The sequence below is a fragment of the Oncorhynchus masou genome, chromosome 20 (assembly GCF_036934945.1).
Source record: "Oncorhynchus masou masou isolate Uvic2021 chromosome 20, UVic_Omas_1.1, whole genome shotgun sequence".
NCBI lineage: Eukaryota > Metazoa > Chordata > Actinopteri > Salmoniformes > Salmonidae > Oncorhynchus > Oncorhynchus masou.
In genome coordinates, this window is record NC_088231.1 from 20,143,996 (window position 1) to 20,170,467 (window position 26,472).

Below are 26,472 nucleotides of genomic sequence, written 5' to 3' on the forward strand. Positions count from 1 at the left end.
AAGTAGTGCACTATTTAGGATCCCCTATAGGAGAGCCCTGGTCTAAAGTAGTGCACTATTTAGGATCCCCTATAGGAGAGCCCTGGTCTAAAGTAGTGCACTATTTAGAATCCCCTATAGGAGAGCCCTGGTCTAAAGTAGTGCACTATTTAGAATCCCCTATAGGAGAGCCCTGGTCTAAAGTAGTGCACTATTTAGAATCCCCTATAGGAGAGCCCTGGTCTAAAGTAGTGCACTATTTAGAATCCCCTATAGGAGAGCCCTGGTCTAAAGTAGTGCACTATTTAGGATCCCCTATAGGAGAGCCCTGGTCTAAAGTAGTGCACTATTTAGGATCCCCTATAGGAGAGCCCTGGTCTAAAGTAGTGCACTATTTAGAATCCCCTATAGGAGAGTCCTGGTCTAAAGTAGTGCACTATTTAGAATCCCCTAGTGCACTATTTAGAATCCCCTGTAGGAGAGTCCTGGTCTAAAGTAGTGCACTATTTAGAATCCCCTGTAGGAGAGCCCTGGTCTAAAGTAGTGCACTATTTAGAATCCCCTATAGGAGAGTCCTGGTCTAAAGTAGTGCACTATTTAGAATCCCCTGTAGGAGAGTCCTGGTCTAAAGTAGTGCACTATTTAGAATCCCCTATAGGAGAGTCCTGGTCTAAAGTAGTGCACTATTTAGAATTTAGGAGGAGAGTCCTGGTCTGGTCTAAAGTAGTGCACTATTTATCCCCTTAGTCCTGGGTATCCCCTGTAGGAGAGTCCTGGTCTAAAGTACTGCACTATTTAGGATCCCCTGTAGGAGAGTCCTGGTCTAAAGTAGTGCACTATTTAGAATCCCCTGTAGGAGAGTCCTGGTCTAAAGTACTGCACTATTTAGGATCCCCTGTAGGAGAGTCCTGGTCTAAAGTAGTGCACTATTTAGAATCCCCTATAGGAGAGCCCTGGTCTAAAGTAGTGCACTACTTAGAATCCCCTATAGGAGAGTCCTGGTCTAAAGTAGTGCACTATTTAGGAACTCGGGTGTCATTTGAGAGACAGAGACCAACGACACGATTAAACATTCCCAGGCCTTGGCTTGACGAGTGTCGACCAAACACTCTTAGACAGTTTCAGAAAACGACAACCTTGTATACACACACACAAAACATACAAAGAAAAAAAAATATATATTTTTTTAGTTTCTTCTAAAAAAGGTCTGGTGAGAGATTGATCAATTTAAGGCGATTGGCCAGGAAGATTTAAGGTTGCTATAGAAACTGTCTGAGATTATGGGGTGCATGTCAACCGTCTAAAAATGGCGTCCTTCCTCCCTTCACCACCAAGCCTAATTTCCTCTCCTTAATCCGGACAGGACAGAGAAGGTGAAAGATGGGGTAGAGAGAGAGAGAGAACCTACTTTCGAGTTTGCTTTCATTTGTTCAACTCTTGCCCTATTCAGATAACTACAACCCTGACCTTTTCCAGACTTTAAGACTTGCACAAAGCAACGAGGTCGCGTCACTCTTTCACACTAATAAAGGGAGGAATCCAGTTTAGCCGATTGAGATGCAGCCTGAATCACCTCCCCTTCTCTCCCTCTCTCCCTCCCCTCCCTCTCTAATGGAGAAAAAAACTATTTGGTAACAAAGTGTACTCCCTAAAAACGTTATAATACAAAAAAACAAACATTTGAAAATGTACCTCGGCTAAAGCTTATAAAATATCATAAAGAATAAAATAACAATAATATTCCTTGGTCCGTAAAAATTGTTATTACAATAAATGTTTCACCCATAAACAATAATGGTGTTTCTCTGTACACCAGTGATATCTCCATCATTACCAAGCCCTTTGTTGTGGTCCAAAAAAAATATCTAAACTTTGTAGAAAGAGAGTGTTGAAAATTTTAAAAAAAGTTGTTCTCCAACAAAATGTATAAAAAGAGCTCCTAGTTATTGTGTCATCCTGGAGGTGAAACCTCTCCCAGACTGAATGACCCAGGCCGCAGTGTCATGTCCACAACCGACCACACGGGGGCGCCAGAGAGAGGGGATCCCCCTCCTTCCAGGTCCGTCTTTCATCAGAACCTCATCTCTCTTCTTCCCTTCTCCTCCTCAACTCAATCGCTCTCTTTGCAAAGAGTCCTTGAGCGAGCGAGCGAGGTTTCAAAGCAGGTCCATGAGCCTCTCACCTCCCCCCACACATCCCCGCTGCTATGATGAAACTGACATCACCGATGAACCCGACAACAACCCAACGCTATTGGTTGACCCTCCCCCTTGACCAATCCCGTAGCCCGTCTGTCCTTCCGCCAACGCCCCTAAACCCCCCATCCCCAGACTCCCCGAGGAAGGCGAGGATGAGGACGAAGAGGAGATACTGTGACAGTGGGCCTGGAGGATGTCACCGGCAGCGCTGCAGTGGAGCCGAGGGCCTGGTTCTGGGGTATAGGTGAAGGTGAGGGCCGTGGAGTAGATGACTCCGTCGTTGCGGACCAAGGTGACGGGGACCTGGACGGGCTGACGGACCCAGCGCCACCCCTCTCTGAAGGCGGAGATGTCAGGCACCACGCAGAGCACGCTCTCTCCACACCTGGGACAGAAGGGGTCAAAGACAAAGACAGGATTTTACCGCGAGATCCGCCACGTTGTGGGGTCCGCGTTACCACGGAAACGGACTCGACCGCATGTCATCCGTCTTCAGTCGGCCGTTCGTTAACTTAACAACAATTTTTAAAAAACGGGTCAGTTTAGCCTCCTCTAGTCTCTCCGGATATCAGTTGTGGCTGTGGTTGCTACCTCACTTTTACATTTTTACTGCTTTTGGGTCACGTCTGTCCTCTTAAAAATTGAGTTCATAGAAGAAAAAAAACCAACAGTTTTAATAATTGAATTTTTTTATGAGTTTTTTTTATACAGTTACCACGGTAACACGTTACCACGCCAGCCGTATCTCTGTCACTCACACGCAGCTTACCTGTACATAGTGTCAGCCTCGATATCTCCAAACCAGACTCGGAGATCTGGAGCAAAGTTCTGTCCTGTCAGCTCCAACATGGCCACATCCCCTCCACCATTCAACTAGAGACAACAGAGGGGTTAGTGTGGGTCCTGTCCCCTCCACCATTCAACTAGAGAGACAACAGAGGGGTTAGTGTGGGTCCTGTCACCTCCACCATTCAACTAGAGAGACAACAGAGGGGTTAGTGTGGGTCCTGTCCCCTCCACCATTCAACTAGAGACAACAGAGGGGTTAGTGTGGGTCCTGTCCCCTCCACCATTCAACTAGAGACAACAGAGGGGTTAGTGTGGGTCCTGTCACCTCCACCATTCAACTAGAGACAACAGAGGGGTTAGTGTGGGTCCTGTCCCCTCCACCATTCAACTAGAGACAACAGAGGGGTTAGTGTGGGTCCTGGCCCCTCCACCATTCAACTAGAGACAACAGAGGGGTTAGTGTGGGTCCTGTCCCCTCCACCATTCAACTAGAGACAACAGAGGGGTTAGTGTGGGTCCTGTCCCCTCCACCATTCAACTAGAGACAACAGAAGGGTTAGTGTGGGTCCTGTCCCCTCCACCATTCAACTAGAGACAACAGAGGGGTTAGTGTGGGTCCTGTCCCCTCCACCATTCAACTAGAGACAACAGAGGGGTTAGTGTGGGTCCTGTCCCCTCCACCATTCAACTAGAGACAACAGAGGGGTTAGTGTGGGTCCTGTCCCCTCCACCATTCAACTAGAGACAACAGAGGGGTTAGTGTGGGTCCTGTCCCCTCCACCATTCAACTAGAGACAACAGAGGGGTTAGTGTGGGTCCTGTCCCCTCCACCATTCAACTAGAGACAACAGAGGGGTTAGTGTGGGTCCTGTCCCCTCCACCATTCAACTAGAGACAACAGAGGGGTTAGTGTGGGTCCTGTCCCCTCCACCATTCAACTAGAGACAACAGAGGGGTTAGTGTGGGTCCTGTCCCCTCCACCATTCAACTAGAGACAACAGAGGGGTTAGTGTGGGTCCTGTCCCCTCCACCATTCAACTAGAGACAACAGAGGGGTTAGTGTGGCTCCTGTCCCCTCCACCATTCAACTAGAGACAACAGAGGGGTTAGTGTGGGTCCTGTCCCCTCCACCATTCAACTAGAGACAACAGAGGTGTTAGTGTGGGTCCTGTCCCCTCCACCATTCAACTAGAGACAACAGAGGGGTTAGTGTGGGTCCTGTCCCCTCCACCATTCAACTAGAGACAACAGAGGGGTTAGTGTGGGTCCTGGCCCCTCCACCATTCAACTAGAGACAACAGAAGGGTTAGTGTGGGTCCTGTCACCTCCACCATTCAACTAGAGACAACAGAGGGGTTAGTGTGGGTCCTGTCCCCTCCACCATTCAACTAGAGACAACAGAGGGGTTAGTGTGGGTCCTGTCCCCTCCACCATTCAACTAGAGACAACAGAGGGGTTAGTGTGGGTCCTGTCACCTCCACCATTCAACTAGAGACAACAGAGGGGTTAGTGTGGGTCCTGTCCCCTCCACCATTCAACTAGAGACAACAGAGGGGTTAGTGTGGGTCCTGTCCCCTCCACCATTCAACTAGAGACAACAGAGGGGTTAGTGTGGGTCCTGTCCCCTCCACCATTCAACTAGAGACAACAGAGGGGTTAGTGTGGGTCCTGTCCCCTCCACCATTCAACTAGAGACAACAGAGGGGTTAGTGTGGGTCCTGTCCCCTCCACCATTCAACTAGAGACAACAGAGGGGTTAGTGTGGGTCCTGTCCCCTCCACCATTCAACTAGAGACAACAGAGGGGTTAGTGTGGGTCCTGTCCCCTCCACCATTCAACTAGAGACAACAGAGGGGTTAGTGTGGGTCCTGTCCCCTCCACCATTCAACTAGAGACAACAGAGGGGTTAGTGTGGCTCCTGTCCCCTCCACCATTCAACTAGAGACAACAGAGGGGTTAGTGTGGGTCCTGTCCCCTCCACCATTCAACTAGAGACAACAGAGGGGTTAGTGTGGGTCCTGTCCCCTCCACCATTCAACTAGAGACAACAGAGGGGTTAGTGTGGGTCCTGTCCCCTCCACCATTCAACTAGAGACAACAGAGGGGTTAGTGTGGGTCCTGTCCCCTCCACCATTCAACTAGAGACAACAGAGGGGTTAGTGTGGGTCCTGTCCCCTCCACCATTCAACTAGAGACAACAGAGGGGTTAGTGTGGGTCCTGTCCCCTCCACCATTCAACTAGAGACAACAGAGGGGTTAGTGTGGGTCCTGTCCCCTCCACCATTCAACTAGAGACAACAGAGGGGTTAGTGTGGGTCCTGTCACCTCCACCATTCAACTAGAGAGACAACAGAGGGGTTAGTGTGGGTCCTGTCACCTCCACCATTCAACTAGAGACAACAGAGGGGTTAGTGTGGGTCCTGTCCCCTCCACCATTCAACTAGAGACAACAGAGGGGTTAGTGTGGGTCCTGTCCCCTCCACCATTCAACTAGAGACAACAGAGGGGTTAGTGTGGGTCCTGTCCCCTCCACCATTCAACTAGAGAGACAACAGAGGGGTTAGTGTGGGTCCTGTCACCTCCACCATTCAACTAGAGACAACAGAGGGGTTAGTGTGGGTCCTGTCCCCTCCACCATTCAACTAGAGACAACAGAGGGGTTAGTGTGGGTCCTGTCACCTCCACCATTCAACTAGAGACAACAGAGGGGTTAGTGTGGGTCCTGTCCCCTCCACCATTCAACTAGAGACAACAGAGGGGTTAGTGTGGGTCCTGTCACCTCCACCATTCAACTAGAGACAACAGAGGGGTTAGTGTGGGTCCTGTCCCCTCCACCATTCAACTAGAGACAACAGAGGGGTTAGTGTGGGTCCTGTCCCCTCCACCATTCAACTAGAGACAACAGAGGGGTTAGTGTGGGTCCTGTCCCCTCCACCATTCAACTAGAGACAACAGAGGGGTTAGTGTGGGTCCTGTCCCCTCCACCATTCAACTAGAGACAACAGAGGGGTTAGTGTGGGTCCTGTCACCTCCACCATTCAACTAGAGACAACAGAGGGGTTAGTGTGGGTCCTGTCCCTCCACCATTCAACTAGAGACAACAGAGGGGTTAGTGTGGGTCCTGTCCCCTCCACCATTCAACTAGAGACAACAGAGGGGTTAGTGTGGGTCCTGTCCCCTCCACCATTCAACTAGAGACAACAGAGGGGTTAGTGTGGGTCCTGTCCCCTCCACCATTCAACTAGAGACAACAGAGGGGTTAGTGTGGGTCCTGTCCCTCCACCATTCAACTAGAGACAACAGAGGGGTTAGGTGTGGGTCCTGTCCCCTCCACCATTCAACTAGAGACAACAGTGGGGTTAGTGTGGGTCCTGTCCCCTCCACCATTCAACTAGAGACAACAGAGGGGTTAGTGTGGGTCCTGTCCCCTCCACCATTCAACTAGAGACAACAGAGGGGTTAGGTGTGGGTGTGTGTGTCCACCATTCAACTAGAGACAACAGTGTGTGTGTAGGTGTGGGTGTGTAGGTGTAGGTGTCCACCATAGGTCAACTAGAGACAACAGAGGGGTGTAGTGTGGGTGTGTGTCCACCATTGTGTAGAGACAACAGAGGGGTTAGTGTGGGTCCTGTCCCCTCCACCATTCAACTAGAGACAACAGAGGGGTTGTGTGGGTCCTGTGTGTCCACCATTCAGGTGTAGAGACAACAGAGGGGTTGTGTGTGTGTGTAGGTGTGTGTAGGGTGTGTGTGTGTCCACCATTGTGTGTAGAGTGTTGTGTGAGGGGTGTAGTGTGTGGTGTGTGTGTCCACCATTCAACTAGAGACAACAGAGGGGTTAGTGTGGGTGTGTCCCCTCCACCATTCAACTAGAGACAGGTGATGTGGGTGTAGGTGTGTGTGTAGGTGTGTGTCCACCATTCAACTAGAGTGTGTAGGTGTATAGTGTGGGTCCTGTAGGTCCACCATTGTAGAGACAACAGAGGTGTTAGGTGTGGGTAGGTGTGTAGGTGTAGAGACAACAGAGGGGTGTGTAGGTGTCCACCATTGTAGAGACAACAGAGGGGTAGTGTGGGTCCTGTGTGTAGAGACAACAGTGTGGGGTTGTGTAGGTGTGTGCGTAGGTGTGTGCGTAGGTGTGTGCGTAGGTGTGTGCGTAGTGTGGGTAGTGTGTAGGTGTGTGCGTAGGTGTGTGCAACAAGGGTGTGTGTGAGGGGGTGTGTGTGTACCATGGTGAGACAACAGAGGGTGTGTGTGTGTGTGGGTCGTGTGTGTCCACCATTCAACTAGAGACAACAGAGGGTGTTAGTGTGGGTCCTGTCCCCTCCACCATTCAACTAGGTGACAACAGAGGGGTGTGTGTGGGTGTGTGTGTAGGTGTTCAAGGTAGTGACAACAGGTGTGTGTAGGTGTGTGTGGGGTGTGTGTAGTGTGTGTCAGTGTAGTGACAACAGAGTGGGTTAGTGTGTGGTGTGTGTGTAGGTGTGTGGTGTTCAGGTAGTGACAACAGAGGGGTGTGTGTGGTGTGTCCCTCCACCATTCAGGTGTGAGTGTGTGAGTGTGTGTAGTGTGTGTGTGTGTGTGTCCACCATTAGAGTGTGTGTGTGTGTGTAGGTGTGTGTGTGTGTGTAGGTGTGTGTGTGTGTGTGTGTGTGTGTGTGTGTGTAGGTGTGTGTGTAGGTGTGTGTGTGTGTGTGGGGTGTGTGTGTAGGTGTGTGTGTAGGTGTGTGTGTGTGACAACAGTAGGTGTGTGTGTGTGTGTGTGTGTAGGTGTGTGTGTGTAGGTGTGTGTGGGGTGTGTGTGTGTAGGTGTGTGTAGGTGTGTGTGTGTAGTGTGTGTGTAGGTGTGTGTGTGTGTAGGTGTGTGTGTGTGTGTGTGTGTGTGTGTGTGTGTGTGTGTGTGTGTGTAGGTGTGTGTGTAGGTGTGTGTGTCTAGGTGTGTGTGTAGGTGTGTGTGTGTAGGTGTGTGTGTAGGTGTGTGTAGGTGTGTGTGGTGTGTGTGTGTAGGTGTAAAGGTGTGTGTGTAGGTGTGTGTAGGTGTGTGTGTAGGTGTGTGTGTGTAGGTGTGTGTGTAGGTGTGTGTGTGTGTAGTGTGTGTGTGTAGGTGTGTAGTGTGTGTGTGTAGGTGTGTGTGTGTGTGTGTGTGTGTGTGTAGGTGTGTGTGTAGGTGGTGTGTGTGTGTGTGTAGGTGTGTGTGTGGTGTGTGTGTGTGTGTGTGTGTAGGTGTGTGTGTGTGTGTGTGTAGGTGTGTGTAGGTGTGTGTGTGTAGTGTGTGTGTGTGTGTGTGTGTGTGTAGGTGTGTGTGTGTGTGGTGTGTGTAGGTGTGTGTGTAGGTGTGTGTGTGTGTGTGTGTGTAGTGTGTGTGTAGTGTGTGTGTGTAGGTGTGTGTGTAGTGTGTGTGTGTGTGTGTGTGTGTAGGTGTGTGTGTGTGTGTGTGTGTAGGTGTAGGTGTGTAGACAACAGTGTGTGTGTGTGTGTGTGTGTGTGTGTGTGTGTGTGTGTGTGTGTGTAGGTGTGTGTGTAGGTGTGTGTGTGTGTGTGTGTGGTGTGTGTGTGTGTGTGTGTGTGTAGGTGTGTGTGTGTGTGTGTGTAGTGTGTGTGTGTAGGTGTGTGTGTAGTGTGTGTGTGTAGGTGTGTGTGTAGGTGTGTGTGTGTGTGTGTGTGTGTAGAGTGGTGTGTGTGTAGGTGTGTGTGTAGGTGTGTGTGTAGGGTGTGTGTAGGTGTGTGTGTAGGTGTGTGTGTAGGTGTGTGTGTAGGTGTGTGTGTAGGTGTGTGTGTGTGTGTGTGTAGTGTGTGTGTAGGTGTGTGTAGGTGTGTGTGTAGGTGTGTGTGTGTGTAGGTGTGTGTAGGTGTGTGTGTGTAGGGTGTGTGTGTAGGTGTGTGTAGTGTGTGTGTGTGGTGTGTGTGTGTGTGTGTGTGTGTGTGTGTGTGTGTGTAGGTGTGTGTAGGTGTGTGTGTGTGTGTGTGTGTGTGTGTAGGTGTGTGTGTAGGTGTGTGTAGTGTGTGTGTGTGTGTGTGTGTAGGTGTGTGTGTAGGTGTGTGTGTAGGTGTGTGTAGGTGTGTGTGTGTGTGTGTGTGTAGGTGTGTGTAGGTGTGTGTGTGTGTGTAGGTGTGTGTGTGTGTGTGTGTGTGTAGGTGTGTGTGTAGGTGTGTGTGTGTGTGTAGGTGTGTGTAGGTGTGTGTGTGTGTGTGTGTGTGTGTGTGTGTAGGTGTGTGTGTGTGTGTAGGTGTGTGTGTAGGTGTGTGTGTAGGTGTGTGTGTGTAGGTGTGTGTGTGTAGGTGTGTGTGTGTGTGTGTGTGTGTGTGTAGTGTGTGTGTGTGTGTGTGTGTAGGTGTGTGTAGGTGTGTGTGTAGGTGTGTGTGTAGGTGTGTGTGTAGTGTGTGTGTAGGTGTGTGTGTAGGTGTGTGTGTAGGTGTGTGTGTGTAGGTGTGTGTGTGTAGGTGTGTGTGTGTAGGTGTGTGTGTAGGTGTGTGTGTAGGTGTGTGTGTAGTGGTGTGTGTAGGTGTGTAGGTGTGTGTGTAGGTGTGTGTGTAGGTGTGTGTAGGTGTGTGTACCTGCAGACTCTCCACCACAGGGACCGGTGTAACAGGACAGGGAACAGGACCCATCCCCTGGTAGAAGGTGTACTCTGCCTTGTCTGTACTGATGATGGTCCAGGAAGCCCCATCGTTTATCATCTCCTTACTGGGCTCTTTGGGGCAGGGCGTGGCCTGGGGGAGGAGATATGTTAATGAGTCATTTACCTCCATACTGGTCTTTTTGGGGAAGGGCATGGCCTGGGGGAGGAGATATGCTACTTAGCCATTTACCTCCATACTGGTCTTTTTGGGGAAGGGCGTGGCCTGGGGGAGGAGATATGCTAATTAGCCATTTACCTCCATACTGGTCTTTTTACGGAAGGGCGTGGCCTGGGGGAGGAGATATGCTACTTAGCCATTTACCTCCATACTGGTCTTTTTAGGGAAGGGCGTGGCCTGGGGGAGGAGATATGCTAATTAGTAGTTTATTATCTCATTACTGAGGTGCCTTCAGTTGGAGTTAACGTGGGCTAAGATGCAGAACAGTTTGTACTGAACGACCCGTTTCCCCAAAACGTCCTTAAAACACACTTCGCTCCTGCTTGGTGGGTGTTTATTTATTTTATTTTTTTACCTTTATTTTACTAGACAAGTCAGTTAAAGAACAAATTCTTATTTTCAATGACGGCCTACTAGGGAACAGTGGGTTAACTGCCTGTTCAGGGACAATAAAGAAAGATTTGTACCTTGTCGGCTCGGGGGTTTGAACTGTGTTGAGGTGTTGCTTGAAGAAATGAGTGGAGTCATTTAAAAAAAGGGTAGTGACCATGCTGACAGCATTCCCCAACCCACAAACCCCTCCCCGTTTAAACAAAACAACTGGACGTTTAGTACAACGTGCTGAACGCTCCACAACGTACTGAACGCTCCACAACGTGCCGAACGCTACACAACGTGCCGAACGCTCTACAACGTACCGAACGCTCCACAACGCTCTACAACGTGCCGAACGCTCCACAACGTGCGAACGCTAGGTGGCGTGTGTGAGCGCTCCACAACGTGCCGAACGCTCCACAACGTGCTGAACGCTCCACAACGTGGAGGTGTGCTCCACAACGTGCCGAGGCGCTCCACAACGTGTAGGTGCCCGTGTGTGCGCTCCACAACGTGCTGAACGCTAAAACAACGTGCTGTGCGGCTCCACAGCGTGCTGAACGCTAGTGTGTGCGTGTGTGTGAACGCTCCACAACGCATGGACGCTCCACAACGTGCTGAACGCTCCACAACGTGCTGAACGCTCCACAACGTACCGAACGCTCCACAACGTGCCGACCGCTCCACAACGTGCTGAACGCTCCACAACGTGCTGAACGCTCCACAACGTACTGAACGCTCCACAACGTGCTGAACGCTCCACAACGTGCTGAACGCTCCACAACGTGCTGGACGCTCCACAACGTGCTGAACGCTCCACAACGCTCTACAACGTGCTGAACGCTCCACAACGCTCTACAACGTGCTGAACGCTCCACAACGTGCTGAACGCTCCACAACGTGCTGAACGCTCCACAACGCTCTACAACGTGCTGAACGCTCCACAACGTGCTGAACGCCCCACAACGTGCTGAACGCTCCACAACGCTCTACAACGTGCTGAACGCCCCACAACGTGCTGAACGCCCCACAACGTGCTGAACGCTCCACAACGTACTGAACGCCCCACAGCGTACCGAACGCTCCACAACGTGCCGAACGCTCCACAACGTGCCGAACGCTCCACAACGTGCCGAACGCTCCACAACGTGCCGAACGCTCCACAACGTGCCGAACGCTCCACAACGTACCGAACGCTCCACAACGTACAGAACGCTCCACAACGTACAGAACGTTCCACAACGTACAGAACGTTCCACAACGCAGACCTGGTCTGTTTGGGGAACAGACGGCTAGGAAAAGCTATTACCAGATACCACAAACCTGGCTCCGATCGACAAGGGGCTAGGAGTGTGTGTGTGTGTGTGTGTACCTGGAACTGAATGATTCTCTCCTGGGAGAGACAGAGGTACATTCTCTCTGTGTCTTTCAGGTAGAAGGAACACTTGTGGAGCTGAGACACTGGGTCGTCTGCGTCCATCAACGCTGTCTGCTTGTCCACCTTACGGATCACCTGGGGAGGAGGTGAGACACGCCCTGATTATCTATCACACATCACCTGGGGAGGAGGTGAGACACGCCCTGATTATCTATCGCACATCACCTGGGGAGGAGGTGAGACACGCCCTGATTATCTATCACACATCACCTGGGGAGGAGGTGAGACACGCCCTGATTATCTATCACACATCACCTGGGGAGGAGGTGAGACACGCCCTGATTATCTATCACACATCACCTGGGGAGGAGGTGAGACACGCCCTGATTATCTATCACACATCACCTGGGGAGGTGAGACACACCCTGATTATCTATCACACATCACCTGGGGAGGAGGTGAGACACGCCCTGATTATCTATCACACATCACCTGGGGAGGAGGTGAGACACGCCCTGATTATCTATCACACATCACCTGGGGAGGAGGTGAGACACGCCCTGATTATCTATCACACATCACCTGGGGAGGAGGTGAGACACCCTGATTATCTATCACACATCACCTGGGGAGGTGAGAGACACCCTGATTATCTATCACACATCACCTGGGGAGGAGGTGAGACACGCCCTGATTATCTATCACACATCACCTGGGGAGGAGGTGAGAGACTCTGATTATCTATCACACATCACCCCTGATTATCTATCACACATCACCTGGGGAGGAGGTGAGACACGCCCTGATTATCTATCACACATCACCTGGGGAGGAGGTGAGACACTGATTATACTGATTATCTATCACACATCACCTGGGGAGGAGGTGAGACACCCTGATTATCTATCACACATCACCTGGGGAGGAGGTGAGACACGCCCTGATTATCTATCACACATCACCTGGGGAGGTGAGACACGCCCTGATTATCTATCACACATCACCTGGGGAGGAGGTGAGACACGCTGCCCTGATTATCTATCACACATCACCTGGGGAGGAGGTGAGACACGCCCTGATTATCTATCACACATCACCTGGGGAGGAGGTGAGACACGCCCTGATTATCTATCACACATCACCTGGGGAGGAGGTGAGACACATCCCTGGGGAGGATTATCTATCACACATCACCTGGGGAGGAGGTGAGACACGCCCTGATTATCTATCACACATCACCTGGGGAGGAGGTGAGACACGCCCTGATTATCTATCACACATCACCTGGGGAGGAGGTGAGACACGCCCTGATTATCTATCACACATCACCTGGGGAGGAGGTGAGACACGCCCTGATTATCTATCACACATCACCTGGGGAGGAGGTGAGACACGCCCTGATTATCTATCACACATCACCTGGGGAGGAGGTGAGACACGCCCTGATTATCTATCACACATCACCTGGGGAGGAGGTGAGACACGCCCTGATTATCTATCACACATCACCTGGGGAGGAGGTGAGACACGCCCTGATTATCTATCACACATCACCTGAGACACGCCTGATTATCTATCACACATCACCTGGGGAGGAGGTGAGACACGCCCTGATTATCTATCACACATCACCTGGGGAGGAGGTGAGACACGCCCTGATTATCTATCACACATCACCTGGGGAGGAGGTGAGACACGCCCTGATTATCTATCACACATCACCTGGGGAGGAGGTGAGACACGCCCTGATTATCTATCACACATCACCTGGGGGGAGGAGGCCCTGATCACACATCACCTGAGATTATCTATCACACATCACCTGGGGAGGAGGTGAGACACCTGATTATCTATCACACATCACCTGGGGAGGAGGTGAGACACGCCCTGATTATCTATCACACATCACCTGGGGAGGAGGTGAGACACGCCCTGATTATCTATCACACATCACCTGGGGAGGAGGTGAGACACGCCCTGATTATCTATCACACATCACCTGGGGAGGAGGTGAGACACGCCCTGATTATCTATCACACATCACCTGGGGAGGTGGAGGTGAGACTCCCTGATTATCTATCACACATCACCTGGGGAGGAGGTGAGACACGCCCTGATTATCTATCACACATCACCTGGGGAGGAGGTGAGACACGCCCTGATTATCTATCACACATCACCTGGGGAGGAGGTGAGACACGCCCTGATTATCTATCACACATCACCTGGGGAGGAGGTGAGACACGCCCTGATTATCTATCAACACACACATCACCTGGGGAGGAGGTGAGACACGCCCTGATTATCTATCACACATCACCTGGGGAGGAGGTGAGACACACCCTGATTATCTATCACACATCACCTGGGGAGGAGGTGAGACACCCTGATTATCTATCACACATCACCTGGGGAGGAGGTGAGACACGCCCTGATTATCTATCACACATCACCTGGGGAGGAGGTGAGACACGCCCTGATTATCTATCACACATCACCTGGGGAGGAGGTGAGACACGCCCTGATTATCTATCACACATCACCTGGGGAGGAGGTGAGACACGCCCTGATTATCTATCACACATCACCTGGGGAGGAGGTGAGACACGCCCTGATTATCTATCACACATCACCTGGGGGGAGGTGAGACACGCCCTGAGACACATCACCTGGGGAGGAGGTGAGACACGCCCTGATTATCTATCACACATCACCTGGGGAGGAGGTGAGACACGCCCTGATTATCTATCACACATCACCTGGGGAGGAGGTGAGACACGCCCTGATTATCTATCACACATCACCTGGGGAGGAGGTGAGACACGCCCTGATTATCTATCACACATCACCTGGGGAGGAGGTGAGACACGCCCTGATTATCTATCACACATCACCTGGGGAGGAGGTGAGACACGCCCTGATTATCTATCACACATCACCTGGGGAGGAGGTGAGACACGCCCTGATTATCTATCACACATCACCTGGGGAGGAGGTGAGACACGCCCTGATTATCTATCACACATCACCTGGGGAGGAGGTGAGACACGCCCTGATTATCTATCACACATCACCTGGGGAGGAGGTGAGACACGCCCTGATTATCTATCACACATCACCTGGGGAGGAGGTGAGACACGCCCTGATTATCTATCATCACATGAGACACGCCCTGATTATCTATCACACACCTGGGGAGGAGGTGAGACACGCCCTGATTATCTATCACACATCACCTGGGGAGGAGGTGAGACACACCCTGATTATCTATCACACATCACCTGGGGAGGAGGTGAGACACGCACATCCCTGATTATCTATCACACATCACCTGGGGAGGAGGTGAGACACGCCCTGATTATCTATCACACATCACCTGGGGAGGAGGTGAGACACGTGACATCACCCTGATTATCTATCACACATCACCTGGGGAGGAGGTGAGACACGCCCTGATTATCTATCACACATCACCTGGGGAGGAGGTGAGACACGCCCTGATTATCTATCACACATCACCTGTGGGATTATCTATCACACATCACCTGGGGGGAGGTGAGACACGCCCTGATTATCTATCACACATCACCTGGGGGGAGGAGGTGAGACACACCCCTGATTATCTATCACACATCACCTGGGGAGGAGGTGAGACACGCCCTGATTATCTATCACACATCACCTGGGGAGGAGGTGAGACACGCCCTGATTATCTATCACACATCACCTGGGGAGGAGGTGAGACACGCCCTGATTATCTATCACACATCACCTGGGGAGGAGGTGAGACACGCCCTGATTATCTATCACACATCACCTGGGGAGGAGGTGAGACACACCCTGATTATCTATCACACATCACCTGGGGAGGAGGTGAGACACACCCTGATTATCTATCACACATCACCTGGGGAGGAGGTGAGACACGCCCTGATTATCTATCACACATCACCTGGGGAGGAGGTGAGACACGCCCTGATTATCTATCACACATCACCTGGGGAGGAGGTGAGACACGCCCTGATTATCTATCACACATCACCTGGGGAGGAGGTGAGACACACCCTGATTATCTATCACACATCACCTGAGAATATGTAGGAACAGCAGACAGACAGACAGACAGACCTGTAGGTAGAGAGGTGAATATGTAGGAACAGCAGACAGACAGACAGACAGACAGACAGACAGACAGACCTGTAGGTAGAGAGGTGAATATGTAGGAACAGCAGACAGACAGACCTGTAGGTAGAGAGGTGAATATGTAGGAACAGCAGACAGACAGACCTGCAGGTAGAGAGGTGAATATGTAGGAACAGCAGACAGACAGACCTGCAGGTAGAGAGGTGAATGTAGGAACAGCAGACAGACAGACAGACAGACCTGTAGGTAGAGAGGTGAATATGTAGGAACAGCAGACAGACAGACCTGTAGGTAGAGAGGTGAATGTAGGAACAGCAGACAGACAGACAGACAGACCTGTAGGTAGAGAGGTGAATATGTAGGGCAACAGACAGACCTGTAGGTAGAGAGGTGAATATGTAGGAACAGCAGACAGACAGACCTGTAGGTAGAGAGGTGAATGTAGGAACAGCAGACAGACAGACAGACAGACCTGCAGGTAGAGAGGTGAATATGTAGGAACAGCAGACAGACAGACCTGTAGGTAGAGAGGTGAATGTAGGAACAGCAGACAGACAGACAGACCTGCAGGTAGAGAGGTGAATATGTAGGAACAGCAGACAGACAGACCTGTAGGTAGAGAGGTGAATATGTAGGAACACAGACAGACAGACAGACCTGTAGGTAGAGAGGTGAATATGTAGGAACAGCAGACAGACAGACAGACCTGTAGGTAGAGGTGAATATGTAGGAAGCAGACAGACAGACCTGTAGGAACAGCAGAACAGCAGACAGACAGACCTGTAGGTAGAGAGGTGAATGTAGGAACAGCAGACAGACAGACAGACAGACCTGCAGGTAGAGAGGTGAATATGTAGGAACAGCAGACAGACAGACCTGCAGGTAGAGAGGTGAATATGTAGGAACAGCAGACAGACAGACCTGTAGGTAGAGAGGTGAATATGTAGGAACAGCAGACAGACAGACCTGCAGGTAGAGAGGTGAATATGTAGGAACAGCAGACAGACAGACAGACCTGTAGGTAGAGAGGTGAATATGTAGCAGAACAGACAGACAGACAGACCTGTAGGTAGAGAGGTAGAACAGCAGACAGACAGACAGGTAGAGAGGTGAATATGTAGGAACAGCAGACAGACAGGAACAGCAGACAGACAGACAGACAGACCTGCAGGTAGAGAGGTGAATATGTAGGAACAGCAGACAGACAGACAGACCTGTAGGTAGAGAGGTGAATATGTAGGAACAGCAGACAGACAGACAGACCTGTAGGTAGAGAGGTGAATATGTAGGAACAGCAGACAGACAGACAGACCTGTAGGTAGAGAGGTGAATATGTAGGAACAGCAGACAGACAGACAGACCTGTAGGTAGAGAGGTGAATATGTAGGAACAGCAGACAGACAGACAGACAGACCTGTAGGTAGAGAGGTGAATATGTAGGAACAGCAGACAGACATGTAGGTAGAGGTGAGACACGTTGGTACGTACCAGTCTAGGCAGCGCCATACCAGTGACAGAACAGACCAGTTTGACAGTCTGACCGTAGTGGATGTATCCATCCCTCACCGCAAACTCCTCCCCTTCTGGCTCTTCCTCCTCCACTACAGGGGAGAGAGTCATAGTTACTATAACGACCCTCAGTTACTATAACGACCCTCTATATATAGTTACTACTGTAGGAAACACATTTAATAACTGAAATCAGCCCTACCACAATGGAGTTGATATATAGTTACTATAACGACCCTCTATATATAGTTACTATAACAACCCTCTATATATCTATATATAGTTACTATAACAACCCTCTATATATCTATATATAGTTACTATAACAACCCTCTATATGATGTTATATATCTATATATAGTTACTATAACAACCCTCTATATGATGTTATACATCTTTATCTGAAGTCTTGTCTTGGTGGCATTGACTTCGACATCACCATGGCAATGCAGCATAATTAACAGAGAAACAACATGATTGGCTGAAAGGGAAGAGAAGCGAGGGGCCGGGCCGAAGGGAAGCGAAGCGAGGGGCTGGGCCGAAGGGAAGAGAAGCGAGGGGCTGGGCCGAAGGGAAGCGAAGAGAGGGGCTGGGCCGAAGGGAAGAGAAGAGAGGGGCTGGGCCGAAGGAAGCGAAGAGAGGGCCGGGCCGAAGGGAAGCGAAGAGAGGGGCCGGGCCGAAGGGAAGCGAAGAGAGGGGCCGGGCCGAAGGGAAGCGAAGAGAGGGGCCGGGCCGAAGGGAAGCGAAGAGAGGGGCGGGCCGAAGGGAAGCGAAGAGAGGGGGGCCGAAGGAAGCGAAGAGGGGGCTGGGCCGAAGGGAAGCGAAGAGAGGGGCTGGGCGAAGGGAAGCGAAGAGAGGGGCTGGGCCGAAGGAAGCGAAGAGAGGGCTGGGCCGAAGGGAAGCGAAGAGAGGGGCTGGGCGAAGGGAAGCGAAGCGAGGGGCTGGGCCGAAGGAAGCGAAGAGAGGGGCTGGGCCGAAGGAAGCGAAGAGAGGGCCGGGCGAAGGAAGAAAGAGAGGGGCGGGCCGAAGGAAGCGAAGAAGGGGCCGGGCCGAAGGAACTGAAGCGAAGGGGCAGGGGCCGGGCCGACGGGAAGCGAAGCGAGGGGGGCCGAAGGGAAGAGAAGCGAGGGCGGGCCGAAGGAAAGAAGCGAGGGGCCGGGCGAAGGAACTAGAAGCGAGGGGCGGGCCGAAGGGAAGCGAAGCGAGGGGCGGGCCGAAGGAAGAGAAGCGAGGGCGGGCGAAGGGGAAGGAAAGAGAGGGGCGGGCCGAAGGGAAGCGAAGAGAGGGGCCGGGCCGAAGGAAGCGAAGAGAGGGGCGGGCCGAAGGAAGCGAAGAGAGGGGCGGGCGAAGGAAGCGAAGAGAGGGCCGGGCGATGGAAGCGAAGAGAGGGGCGGGCCGAAGGGAAGCGTAAGAGAGGGCGGGCCGAAGGGAAGCGAAGAGAGGGCGGGCCGAAGGAAGCGAAGAGATGGGCTGGGCGAAGGAAGCGAAGAGAGGGGCGGGCCGAAGGAAGCGAAGAGGGGGCCGGGCCGAAGGGAAGCGAAGAGAGGGCGGGCCGAAGGAAGCGAAAGAGAGGGCGGGCGAAGGAAGCGAAGAGAGGGGCGGGCCGAAGGAAGCGAAGAGAGGGCGGGCCGAAGGAAGCGAAGAGAGGGCGGGCGAAGGGAAGCGAGAGAGGGCCGGGCCGAAGGGAAGCGAAGAGAGGGGCCGGGCGAAGGAAGCGTAAGAGAGGGCCGGGCCGAAGGGAAGCGAAGAGAGGGCCGGGCCGAAGGAAGCGAAGAGAGGGGGAGAGGGCCGGGCGAAGGAAGCGAAGAGAGGGGGGCGAAGGGAAGCGAAGAGAGGGCGGGCGAAGGGAAGCGAAGAGAGGGGGCGGGCCGAAGGGAAGCGAAGAGAGGGGCGGGCGAAGGGAAGCGAAGAGAGGGGCCGGGCCGAAGGAAGAGAAGCGAGGGCGGGCCGAAGGGAAGCGAAGAGAGGGGCGGGCGAAGGGAAGGGCGAGGGGGCCGAAGGGAGCGAGCGAGGGTAGGGAGGAAGAGAAGCGAGGGCCGGGCCGAAGGGAAGGAGAGAGGGGCCGGGCCGAAGGAAGCGGGAGGGGCCGGGCCGAGGGAAGGGAAGCGAGGGGCCGGGCCGAAGGGAAGCGAAGCGAGGGGCCGGGCCGAAGGGAAGCGAGGGGCCGGGCCGAAGGGAAGCGAGGGGCCGGGCCGAAGGGAAGCGAAGCGAGGGGCTGGGCCGAAGGGAAGCGAGGAACCACAGAAGACAGAGGAGAGGAGGGGTAACTTACAGAGGTGTATGTAGAAGGCTCCCCACTGTTGTGAACTGGCATGGAAGTTCCCTCCCTCCACGTGTAGGTAGCGGGTACTGACGGTCTGAGAACGCAACCGGTTAAACAACGCAACCTTGGTGCCTGACGCTATACACACTAGAGAGAGAAAGAGAGTAGGGAGAGAGAAAGGAAGGGAGAGATGGGGGAGGGTAGCGAGTGAGGGAGGGAGAGGGTAGGGAGTGTAGGGAGGGTAGGGAGTGAGGAGGGAGAGGGTAGGGAGTGAGAGGAGGGAGAGGGTAGGGAGTGAGGAGGGAGAGGGTAGGGAGTGAGGGGGAGAGGGTAGGGAGTGAGGAGGGAGAGGGTAGGGAGTGAGGAGGGAGAGGGTAGGGAGTGAGGAGGGAGAGGGTAGGGAGAGGGTAGGGAGTGAGAGAGAGGGTAGGGATTGAGGGAGAGAGGAGAGAGTAGGGAGAGAGGAGAGAGTAGGGAGAGGGTAGGGAGTGAGGGAGAGAGTGAGGGTGAGGGAGAGAGTGAGGAGTGAGGGAGAGAGTGAGGGAGAGAGTGAGGGAGAGAGTGAGGGAGAGAGTGAGGGAGAGAGTGAGGGAGAGAGTGAGGGAGAGAGAAGGTTAGATATGCATTCATGAAGAGATCATGAAATAGACCACACTTTGAAGTTGATCATTGCCAAATAAAACCGGCAGAGTGATGACACAGCTCGTAAAAAAAGACCTTTGTCCCTAAACCACTCAGGAAAACCGTACCACTGCGCATCAAGTGTGTGTGTGTGTGTGTGTGTGGTGAGAGCATCCTGTGTGTGTGGTGAGAGCATCCTGTGTGTGGTGAGAGCATCCAGACCAGAGCCCTATAGAACCCTATTCCCTATGTAGTGCACTACTTTAGACCAGAAAACTATTTTATAATATCTGATACTCTAATACACATTTATTATCCATTACTGTGGAAATGTGTGAGTGTGTGGTCCTAGTGGTGCGTGTTCCTCTCCATACTCACGGTCAGCGTTCTTCAGAGACTGTTTCTTCTTGGACGGTTTAGAGATAACTTTGATCCTCTTACTAAGGAAGACTCCTATGTCTGTACTGTTACCATAGAACATCTTGACCGACAGCATGAAGTGTTTCCTCTTGTCACTGTCACTGATGTATAGAGTCTTAGCTGTGCAGAAGTCCTGGAGGGGGGGGGAGAAGGAGAGGAGGGAGAAGGAGAGGGGGAGAGAGAAGGAGAGGGGGAGAGAAAGAGGGGGAGAGAAAGAGGGGGAGAGAAAGAGGGGGAGAGAAAGAGGGGGAGAGAAAGAGGGGGAGAGAAAAAGGGGGGAGAGAAAGAGGGGGAGAGAAGGAGGGGGGGAGAGAAAGAGGGGGGGGGAGAAAGAGGGGGGGAGAGAAAGAGGGGAGGGAGAGAAAGAGGGGGGGGAGAGAGGAGAGGGGGAGAGAGAGAGAAGGAGAATGAGAAAGGGGGAGAAAAGAAGAGAGAGAAGGAAGTATTTTGTGAGAAGAGAAGTTATTTGAGTGGAAACAGGATTTTCAGTCATGCAGAAGTTCTTTGGGGAAAGACTGAGGGAGGGGTGTGTTTCACTGTTCTGCCTCTGTGTGTGTGTGTGTGTGTGTGTGTGTGTGTGTGTGTGTGTGTGTGTGTGTGTGTGTGCGTAGACACACGGTTTTACCCTTGCAGACATTCTGGGGAGAGAAAATGAGGAAATGTGGGTTTCATTTAGCGTATCTGTGTGTGTGTGTGTCAGTGTGACTCCCTCTGTGTGTGTGTGTGTGTGTGTTGTCCCCTACCTTCCCCTCGACGTGTGTGTGTGTCGTCCCCTACCTTCCCCTCGACGTGTGTGTGTGTGTCGTCCCCTACCTTCCCCTCTATGTTGAGCTGTTGCATCTCCTGGTCACTGTTTCCTATCCCTATAAAGGCACAGGGCTGAGCCTCCTGCTCTGAACAGCCCTCTCTCTCCATCTCCTCCGTCTTCTTCTTCCAGCCACAGCCCATCAGGTAGATACAAGGAGGAGGACAGAAGAACCTACAGGACAGATCGGCCCATCAGGTAGATACAAGGAGGAGGACAGAAGAACCTACAGGACAGATCAGCCATCAGGTAGATACAAGGAGGGGGGGGGGGGGACCTACAGGACAGATCAGCCATCAGGTAGATACAAGGAGGGGAGGGGACCTACAGGACAGATCGGCCCATCAGGTAGATACAAGGAGGAGGGGGGGGGCGGCTACAGGACAGATCGGCCATCAGATAGATACAAGGAGGAGGACAGAAGAACCTACAGGACAGATCGGCCCATCAGGTAGATACAAGGAGGGGGGGGACCTACAGGACAGATCAGCCATCAGGTAGATACAAGGAGGAGGGGGGGACCTACAGGACAGATCAGCCCATCAGGTAGATACAAGGAGGAGGACAGAAGAACCTACAGGACAGATCGGCCCATCAGGTAGATACAAGGAGGGGGGGACCTACAGGACAGATCAGCCATCAGGTAGATACAAGGAGGAGGGGGGGACCTACAGGACAGATCGGCCCATCAGGTAGATACAAGGGGGGGGGGGACCTACAGGACAGATCAGCCCATCAGGTAGATACAAGGAGGGGGGGGGGGGCTACAGGACAGATCAGCCATCAGGTAGATACAAGGAGGAGGACAGAAGAACCTACAGGACAGATTGGCCCATCAGGTAGATACAAGGAGGAGGACAGAAGAACCTACAGGACAGATCGGCCCATCAGGTAGATACAAGGAGGAGGACAGAAGAACCTATAGGACAGATCGGCCCATCAGGTAGATACAAGGAGGAGGGGGGGGGACCTACAGGACAGATCAGCCATCAGGTAGATACAAGGAGGAGGACAGAAGAACCTATAGGACAGATCGGCCCATCAGGTAGATACAAGGAGGAGGACAGAAGAACCTATAGGACAGATCGGCCCATCAGGTAGATACAAGGAGGAGGACAGAAGAACCTAGAGGACAGATCGGCCCATCAGGTAGATACAAGGGGGGGAACCTACAGGACAGATCAGCCATCAGGTAGATACAAGGAGGAGGACAGAAGAACCTACAGGACAGATCGGCCCATCAGGTAGATACAAGGAGGAGGACAGAAGAACCTACAGGACAGATCAGCCATCAGGTAGATACAAGGAGGAGGACAGAAGAACCTACAGGACAGATCAGCCCATCAGGTAGATACAAGGAGGGGGGGGGGGGACCTACAGGACAGATCAGCCATCAGGTAGATACAAGAAGGAGGGGGGGGACCTACAGGACAGATCGGCCCATCAGGTAGATACAAGGAGGAGGACAGAAGAACCTACAGGACAGATCAGCCATCAGATAGATACAAGGAGGAGGACAGAAGAACCTACAGGACAGATCGGCCCATCAGGTAGATACCTGGGGCGGCAGGGTAGCCTAGTGGTTAGAGAGTTGGACTAGTAACCGGAAGGTTGCGAGTTCAAACCCCCGAGCTGACAAGGTACAAATCTGTCGTTCTGCCCCTGAACAGGCAGTTAACCCACTGTTCCCAGGCCGTCATTGAAAATAAGAATTTGTTCTTAACTGACTTGCCTGGTTAAATAAAGGTAAAATAAAAAAATAAAAAATACACACAGTATCCACTACAGAGACACCATGAATACCGTTCTCGCTCTCTCTCATACAGAGACACCATGAATACCGTTCTCTCTCTCTCATACAGAGACACCATGAATACTGTTCTCCTTCTCATACAGAGACACCATGAATACCGTTCTCTCTCATACAGAGACACCATGAATACCATTCTCCTTCTCACACAGAGACACCATGAATACCGTTCTCTCTCTCATACAGAGACACCATGAATACCGTTCTCCTTCTCATACAGAGACACCATGAATACCATTCTCCTTCTCATACAGAGACACCATGAATACCGTTCTCTCTCTCATACAGACCTCTTCTCGTTGCCGTAAGATTTCTGTGCCACTTTAGCGTGTAGTATGAGTAAGGTCTGGTCTCCCCTCTCCTTCAGGTAGTTTCTCATGGCCTCTCTATAGGGGGAAACACACACAACGTTCAGACAACATTTATTGAACAGAATCAAACAACAACTTTCTGTCGACAGTGTCACAGAGATTCACAGGGGTACAGAGCCACACAGAGGCACCGGGGGTACAGAGCCACACAGAGATGCACAGGGGTACAGAGCCACACAGAGGCACCGGGGGTACAGAGCCACACAGAGATGCACAGGGGTACAGAGCCACACAGAGGCACCGGGGATACAGAGCCACACAGAGGCACCGGGGGTACAGAGCCACACAGAGGCACCGGGGGTACAGAGCCACACAGAGGCACCGGGGGTACAGAGCCACACAGAGGCACCGGGGGTACAGAGCCACACAGAGGCACCGGGGGTACAGAGCCACACAGAGGCACCGGGGGTACAGAGCCACACAGAGGCACCGGGGGTACAGAGCCACACAGAGGCACCGGGGGTACAGAGCCACACAGAGGCACCGGGGGTACAGAGCCACCGGGGGTACAGAGCCACACAGAGGCACCGGGGGTACAGAGCCACACAGAGGCACCGGGGCACCGAGGCACCGGGGTAGGCCGTCATTGTAAATAATAATTTATTCTTAACTGACTTGTCTGGTTAAATAAAATAAATAAATGCTCTTAGTTGCAGTATGAATGGTGTGCCTTTAAAGAAACGGGTGTAAAATACATCTTATGGCACCTTAGTAATACAAACGCTGTGGAGGCTAAAAGTTTCTCACGTTTAAATGAGACTGACGAGTTATGAAACTTGCGGTGGGAACGTTTTCTTACCTCGTCAGGCGCTGCGGTGGAGCTTGCTCACCAAACTTCCTGTTTAAGAAAACAGAAAAACAACAAAAAAAAGTACTTTTCTATCAGCTCCACAATATACTAGATCAAGTTAAATTATAAAGTTGTCACAATTCTAGCAACCTGAAAACATCATGACTATTAACAGGTGAGTGTTACCATGAGAGAAAAAAACACACTATACTAAACAGTATCTTAGAATTATGCTGCAGGTGGCAAGTGAACGATTCAAATCAGCTAAGTTAAAAACTTAACTTTGTTGCCAGTTTTTTATCGGACAAATGCGACTAGTACTGTCTGTTACTTTACATTATTAGTAAAATTAAATAGGCAATATTGAACAAATATAAAAATATTGTCTAATTGAACTCAGCATATACATAATGGCTAGGTGATCTGGCTATAAAATGTAGCTAAAATAAGTAAACTAGTTAGGTATATTATTACTGGCGGATAAAAAGAGGTAGTTAGTTGGCTAGCTTTTCGTTGTGGCTAGCTAACACCGCACTAACATTGACACAAAAGTAGCAATAAGTTCGCGACGCCAATTTAATAAAGCACTTTCAAAGCTATCTGGTAAACAAAAACGTGTGTAACAAAGTGTTTAGGAAACTCAAGTTACCCAAAAACAAAGAAAATGAACTTTTTAAACGGTTCTTTCCTTCATATAATTTTTTTTTTTTTTGTTGCTCTGAATTTCAACACTTACCCCGTCACAACGGGCGCCATTTTCCACTGGAACTTCTAAAGTCCCAACAATCGCGAGATCTCAAACCCATTCCCCCCGCCGCTGGGACAAACACAACGAACAGAAGAACACCGACGGGAACATATATAAACGAGAGTAGAAAAAAAGGGAGAGGAGAGGCGGACAGAGGGCAGACGCCACAACAGCCGTGGGAAAGTTGCGAAATCGCGCGAGAATAGAAAAACTCTCACAATAGACAAGAATGGGGTTGGACTCGATCTATCGCGAGATTATGCTCGTTTTTTTTTCTCCCACAAGGTGAAACTTGTAACTCGATTCCCACGCTTTTAAAAAGTCATAAACGACAGTCGAGTGGTTGCTTTAGGAGTGAAGTTACACCTCACAGCATAATTGTAGCCTAAACTGTAGATTAAAATGTTATTCACAAAGTGAAGATGATACTGGTTTGCATTTACCAGGGAAGGGGGATTGGAGTGCACAGAGCAAGTTAACCCCGTGAGCCGAAAATACAATTTGCTAGATTACAAAAAACAACTCACTGTTAAAACTATACCTCACTTCAATTTAAACCAACTAGATTAATATTATTTTATTAATTGCGTTCACCAGATGGCACACATATAACATAGAAACCCAGTGCTTCATAATAAATCTCACTGGGTGTGCACATTGGTTCCAGCCCAGCATAAACACACCCGATTCAACTAAACAACGGATTTTGTCACTAGTTGATGGAAATGACATTGTAAAGTAAGAACAAAACGGCACAAGGACTATACGCAAAAAGATCACATGTAATAGATTATATTTTATTAAAATAAAATAATTTAATGGAATCCCATGGGATATCCAGATGTCTAAAACAATAGCAAAAGGGAAAGAATGTCAGGATGTAAATGGGACGTTATTCACGATATAGAGCAGCCTGCTACTTCTGACCAGGACCAATAGGGCTTTATTCACGATATAGAGCAGCCTGCTACTTCTGACCAGGACCAGTAGGGCTTTATTCACTATATAGAGCAGCCTGCTACTTCTGACCAGGACCAATAGGGCTTTATTCACTATATAGTGTAGCCTGCTACTTCTGACCAGGACCAGTAGGGCTTTATTCACTATATAGAGCAGCCTGCTACTTCTGACCAGGACCAGTAGGGCTTTATTCACTATATAGAGCAGCCTGCTACTTCTGACCAGGACCAGTAGGGCTTTATTCACTATATAGAGCAGCCTGCTACTTCTGACCAGGACCAATAGGGCTTTATTCACTATATAGAGCAGCCTGCTACTTCTGACCAGGACCAATAGGGCTTTATTCACTATATAGAGCAGCCTGCTACTTCTGACCAGGACCAATAGGGCTTTATTCACTATATAGAGCAGCCTGCTACTTCTGACCAGGACCAGTAGGGCTTTACTCACTATATAGTGTAGCCTGCTACTTCTGACCAGGACCAATAGGGCTTTATTCACTATATAGTGGAGCCT

At 51.2% G+C, this 26,472-nt stretch overlaps 2 protein-coding genes across 3 annotated transcripts in view; one reads left to right on the forward strand and one right to left on the reverse strand.

Moving 5' to 3' along the window:
• Nucleotides 1-740: 740 nt before the first annotated feature.
• On the reverse strand, nt 741-25,360 carry LOC135507155 (recombining binding protein suppressor of hairless-like). Of its 2 annotated transcripts, none has more exons than XM_064926739.1 (11): nt 24,985-25,360; nt 24,258-24,296; nt 23,378-23,473; nt 21,286-21,451; nt 20,431-20,605; nt 19,441-19,578; nt 17,148-17,260; nt 11,511-11,651; nt 9,521-9,676; nt 2,947-3,050; nt 741-2,562 (listed from the first exon to the last, which is right to left on the reverse strand). In XM_064926739.1, the coding sequence occupies exons 1-11, from the start codon at nt 25,002-25,004 to the stop codon at nt 2,184-2,186; spliced, it is 1,527 nt and encodes a 508-aa protein (XP_064782811.1). In that variant the 5' UTR covers nt 25,005-25,360; the 3' UTR covers nt 741-2,183. The 2 variants fall into 2 exon arrangements, with proteins under 2 accessions (XP_064782811.1, XP_064782812.1); XM_064926740.1 differs by lacking the exon at nt 24,985-25,360 and adding an exon at nt 24,898-24,919.
• gtf2e2 (general transcription factor IIE, polypeptide 2, beta) overlaps nt 24,323-26,472 on the forward strand; it is a 57,250-nt gene continuing 55,100 nt past the window's right edge. The window contains exon 1 of the mRNA XM_064926741.1: nt 24,323-24,423. Within this exon, the coding sequence (XP_064782813.1) occupies nt 24,410-24,423 (14 nt within the window). The 5' untranslated portion in view covers nt 24,323-24,409. The remainder of the gene's footprint in view (nt 24,424-26,472) is intronic.

Excerpts from the sequence above, each read along its gene's own strand:
- LOC135507155 (XM_064926739.1), bottom strand. The coding sequence starts at position 25,004 with ATGGCGCCCGTTGTGACGGG. Across the intron at positions 19,579-20,430 it reads GTCTCTGAAGAACGCTGACC|TGTGTATAGCGTCAGGCACC; the intron begins GTGAGTATGGAG and ends TTCTCTCTCTAG. Across the intron at positions 11,652-17,147 it reads GTATGGCGCTGCCTAGACTG|GTGATCCGTAAGGTGGACAA; the intron begins GTACGTACCAAC and ends CCTCCTCCCCAG.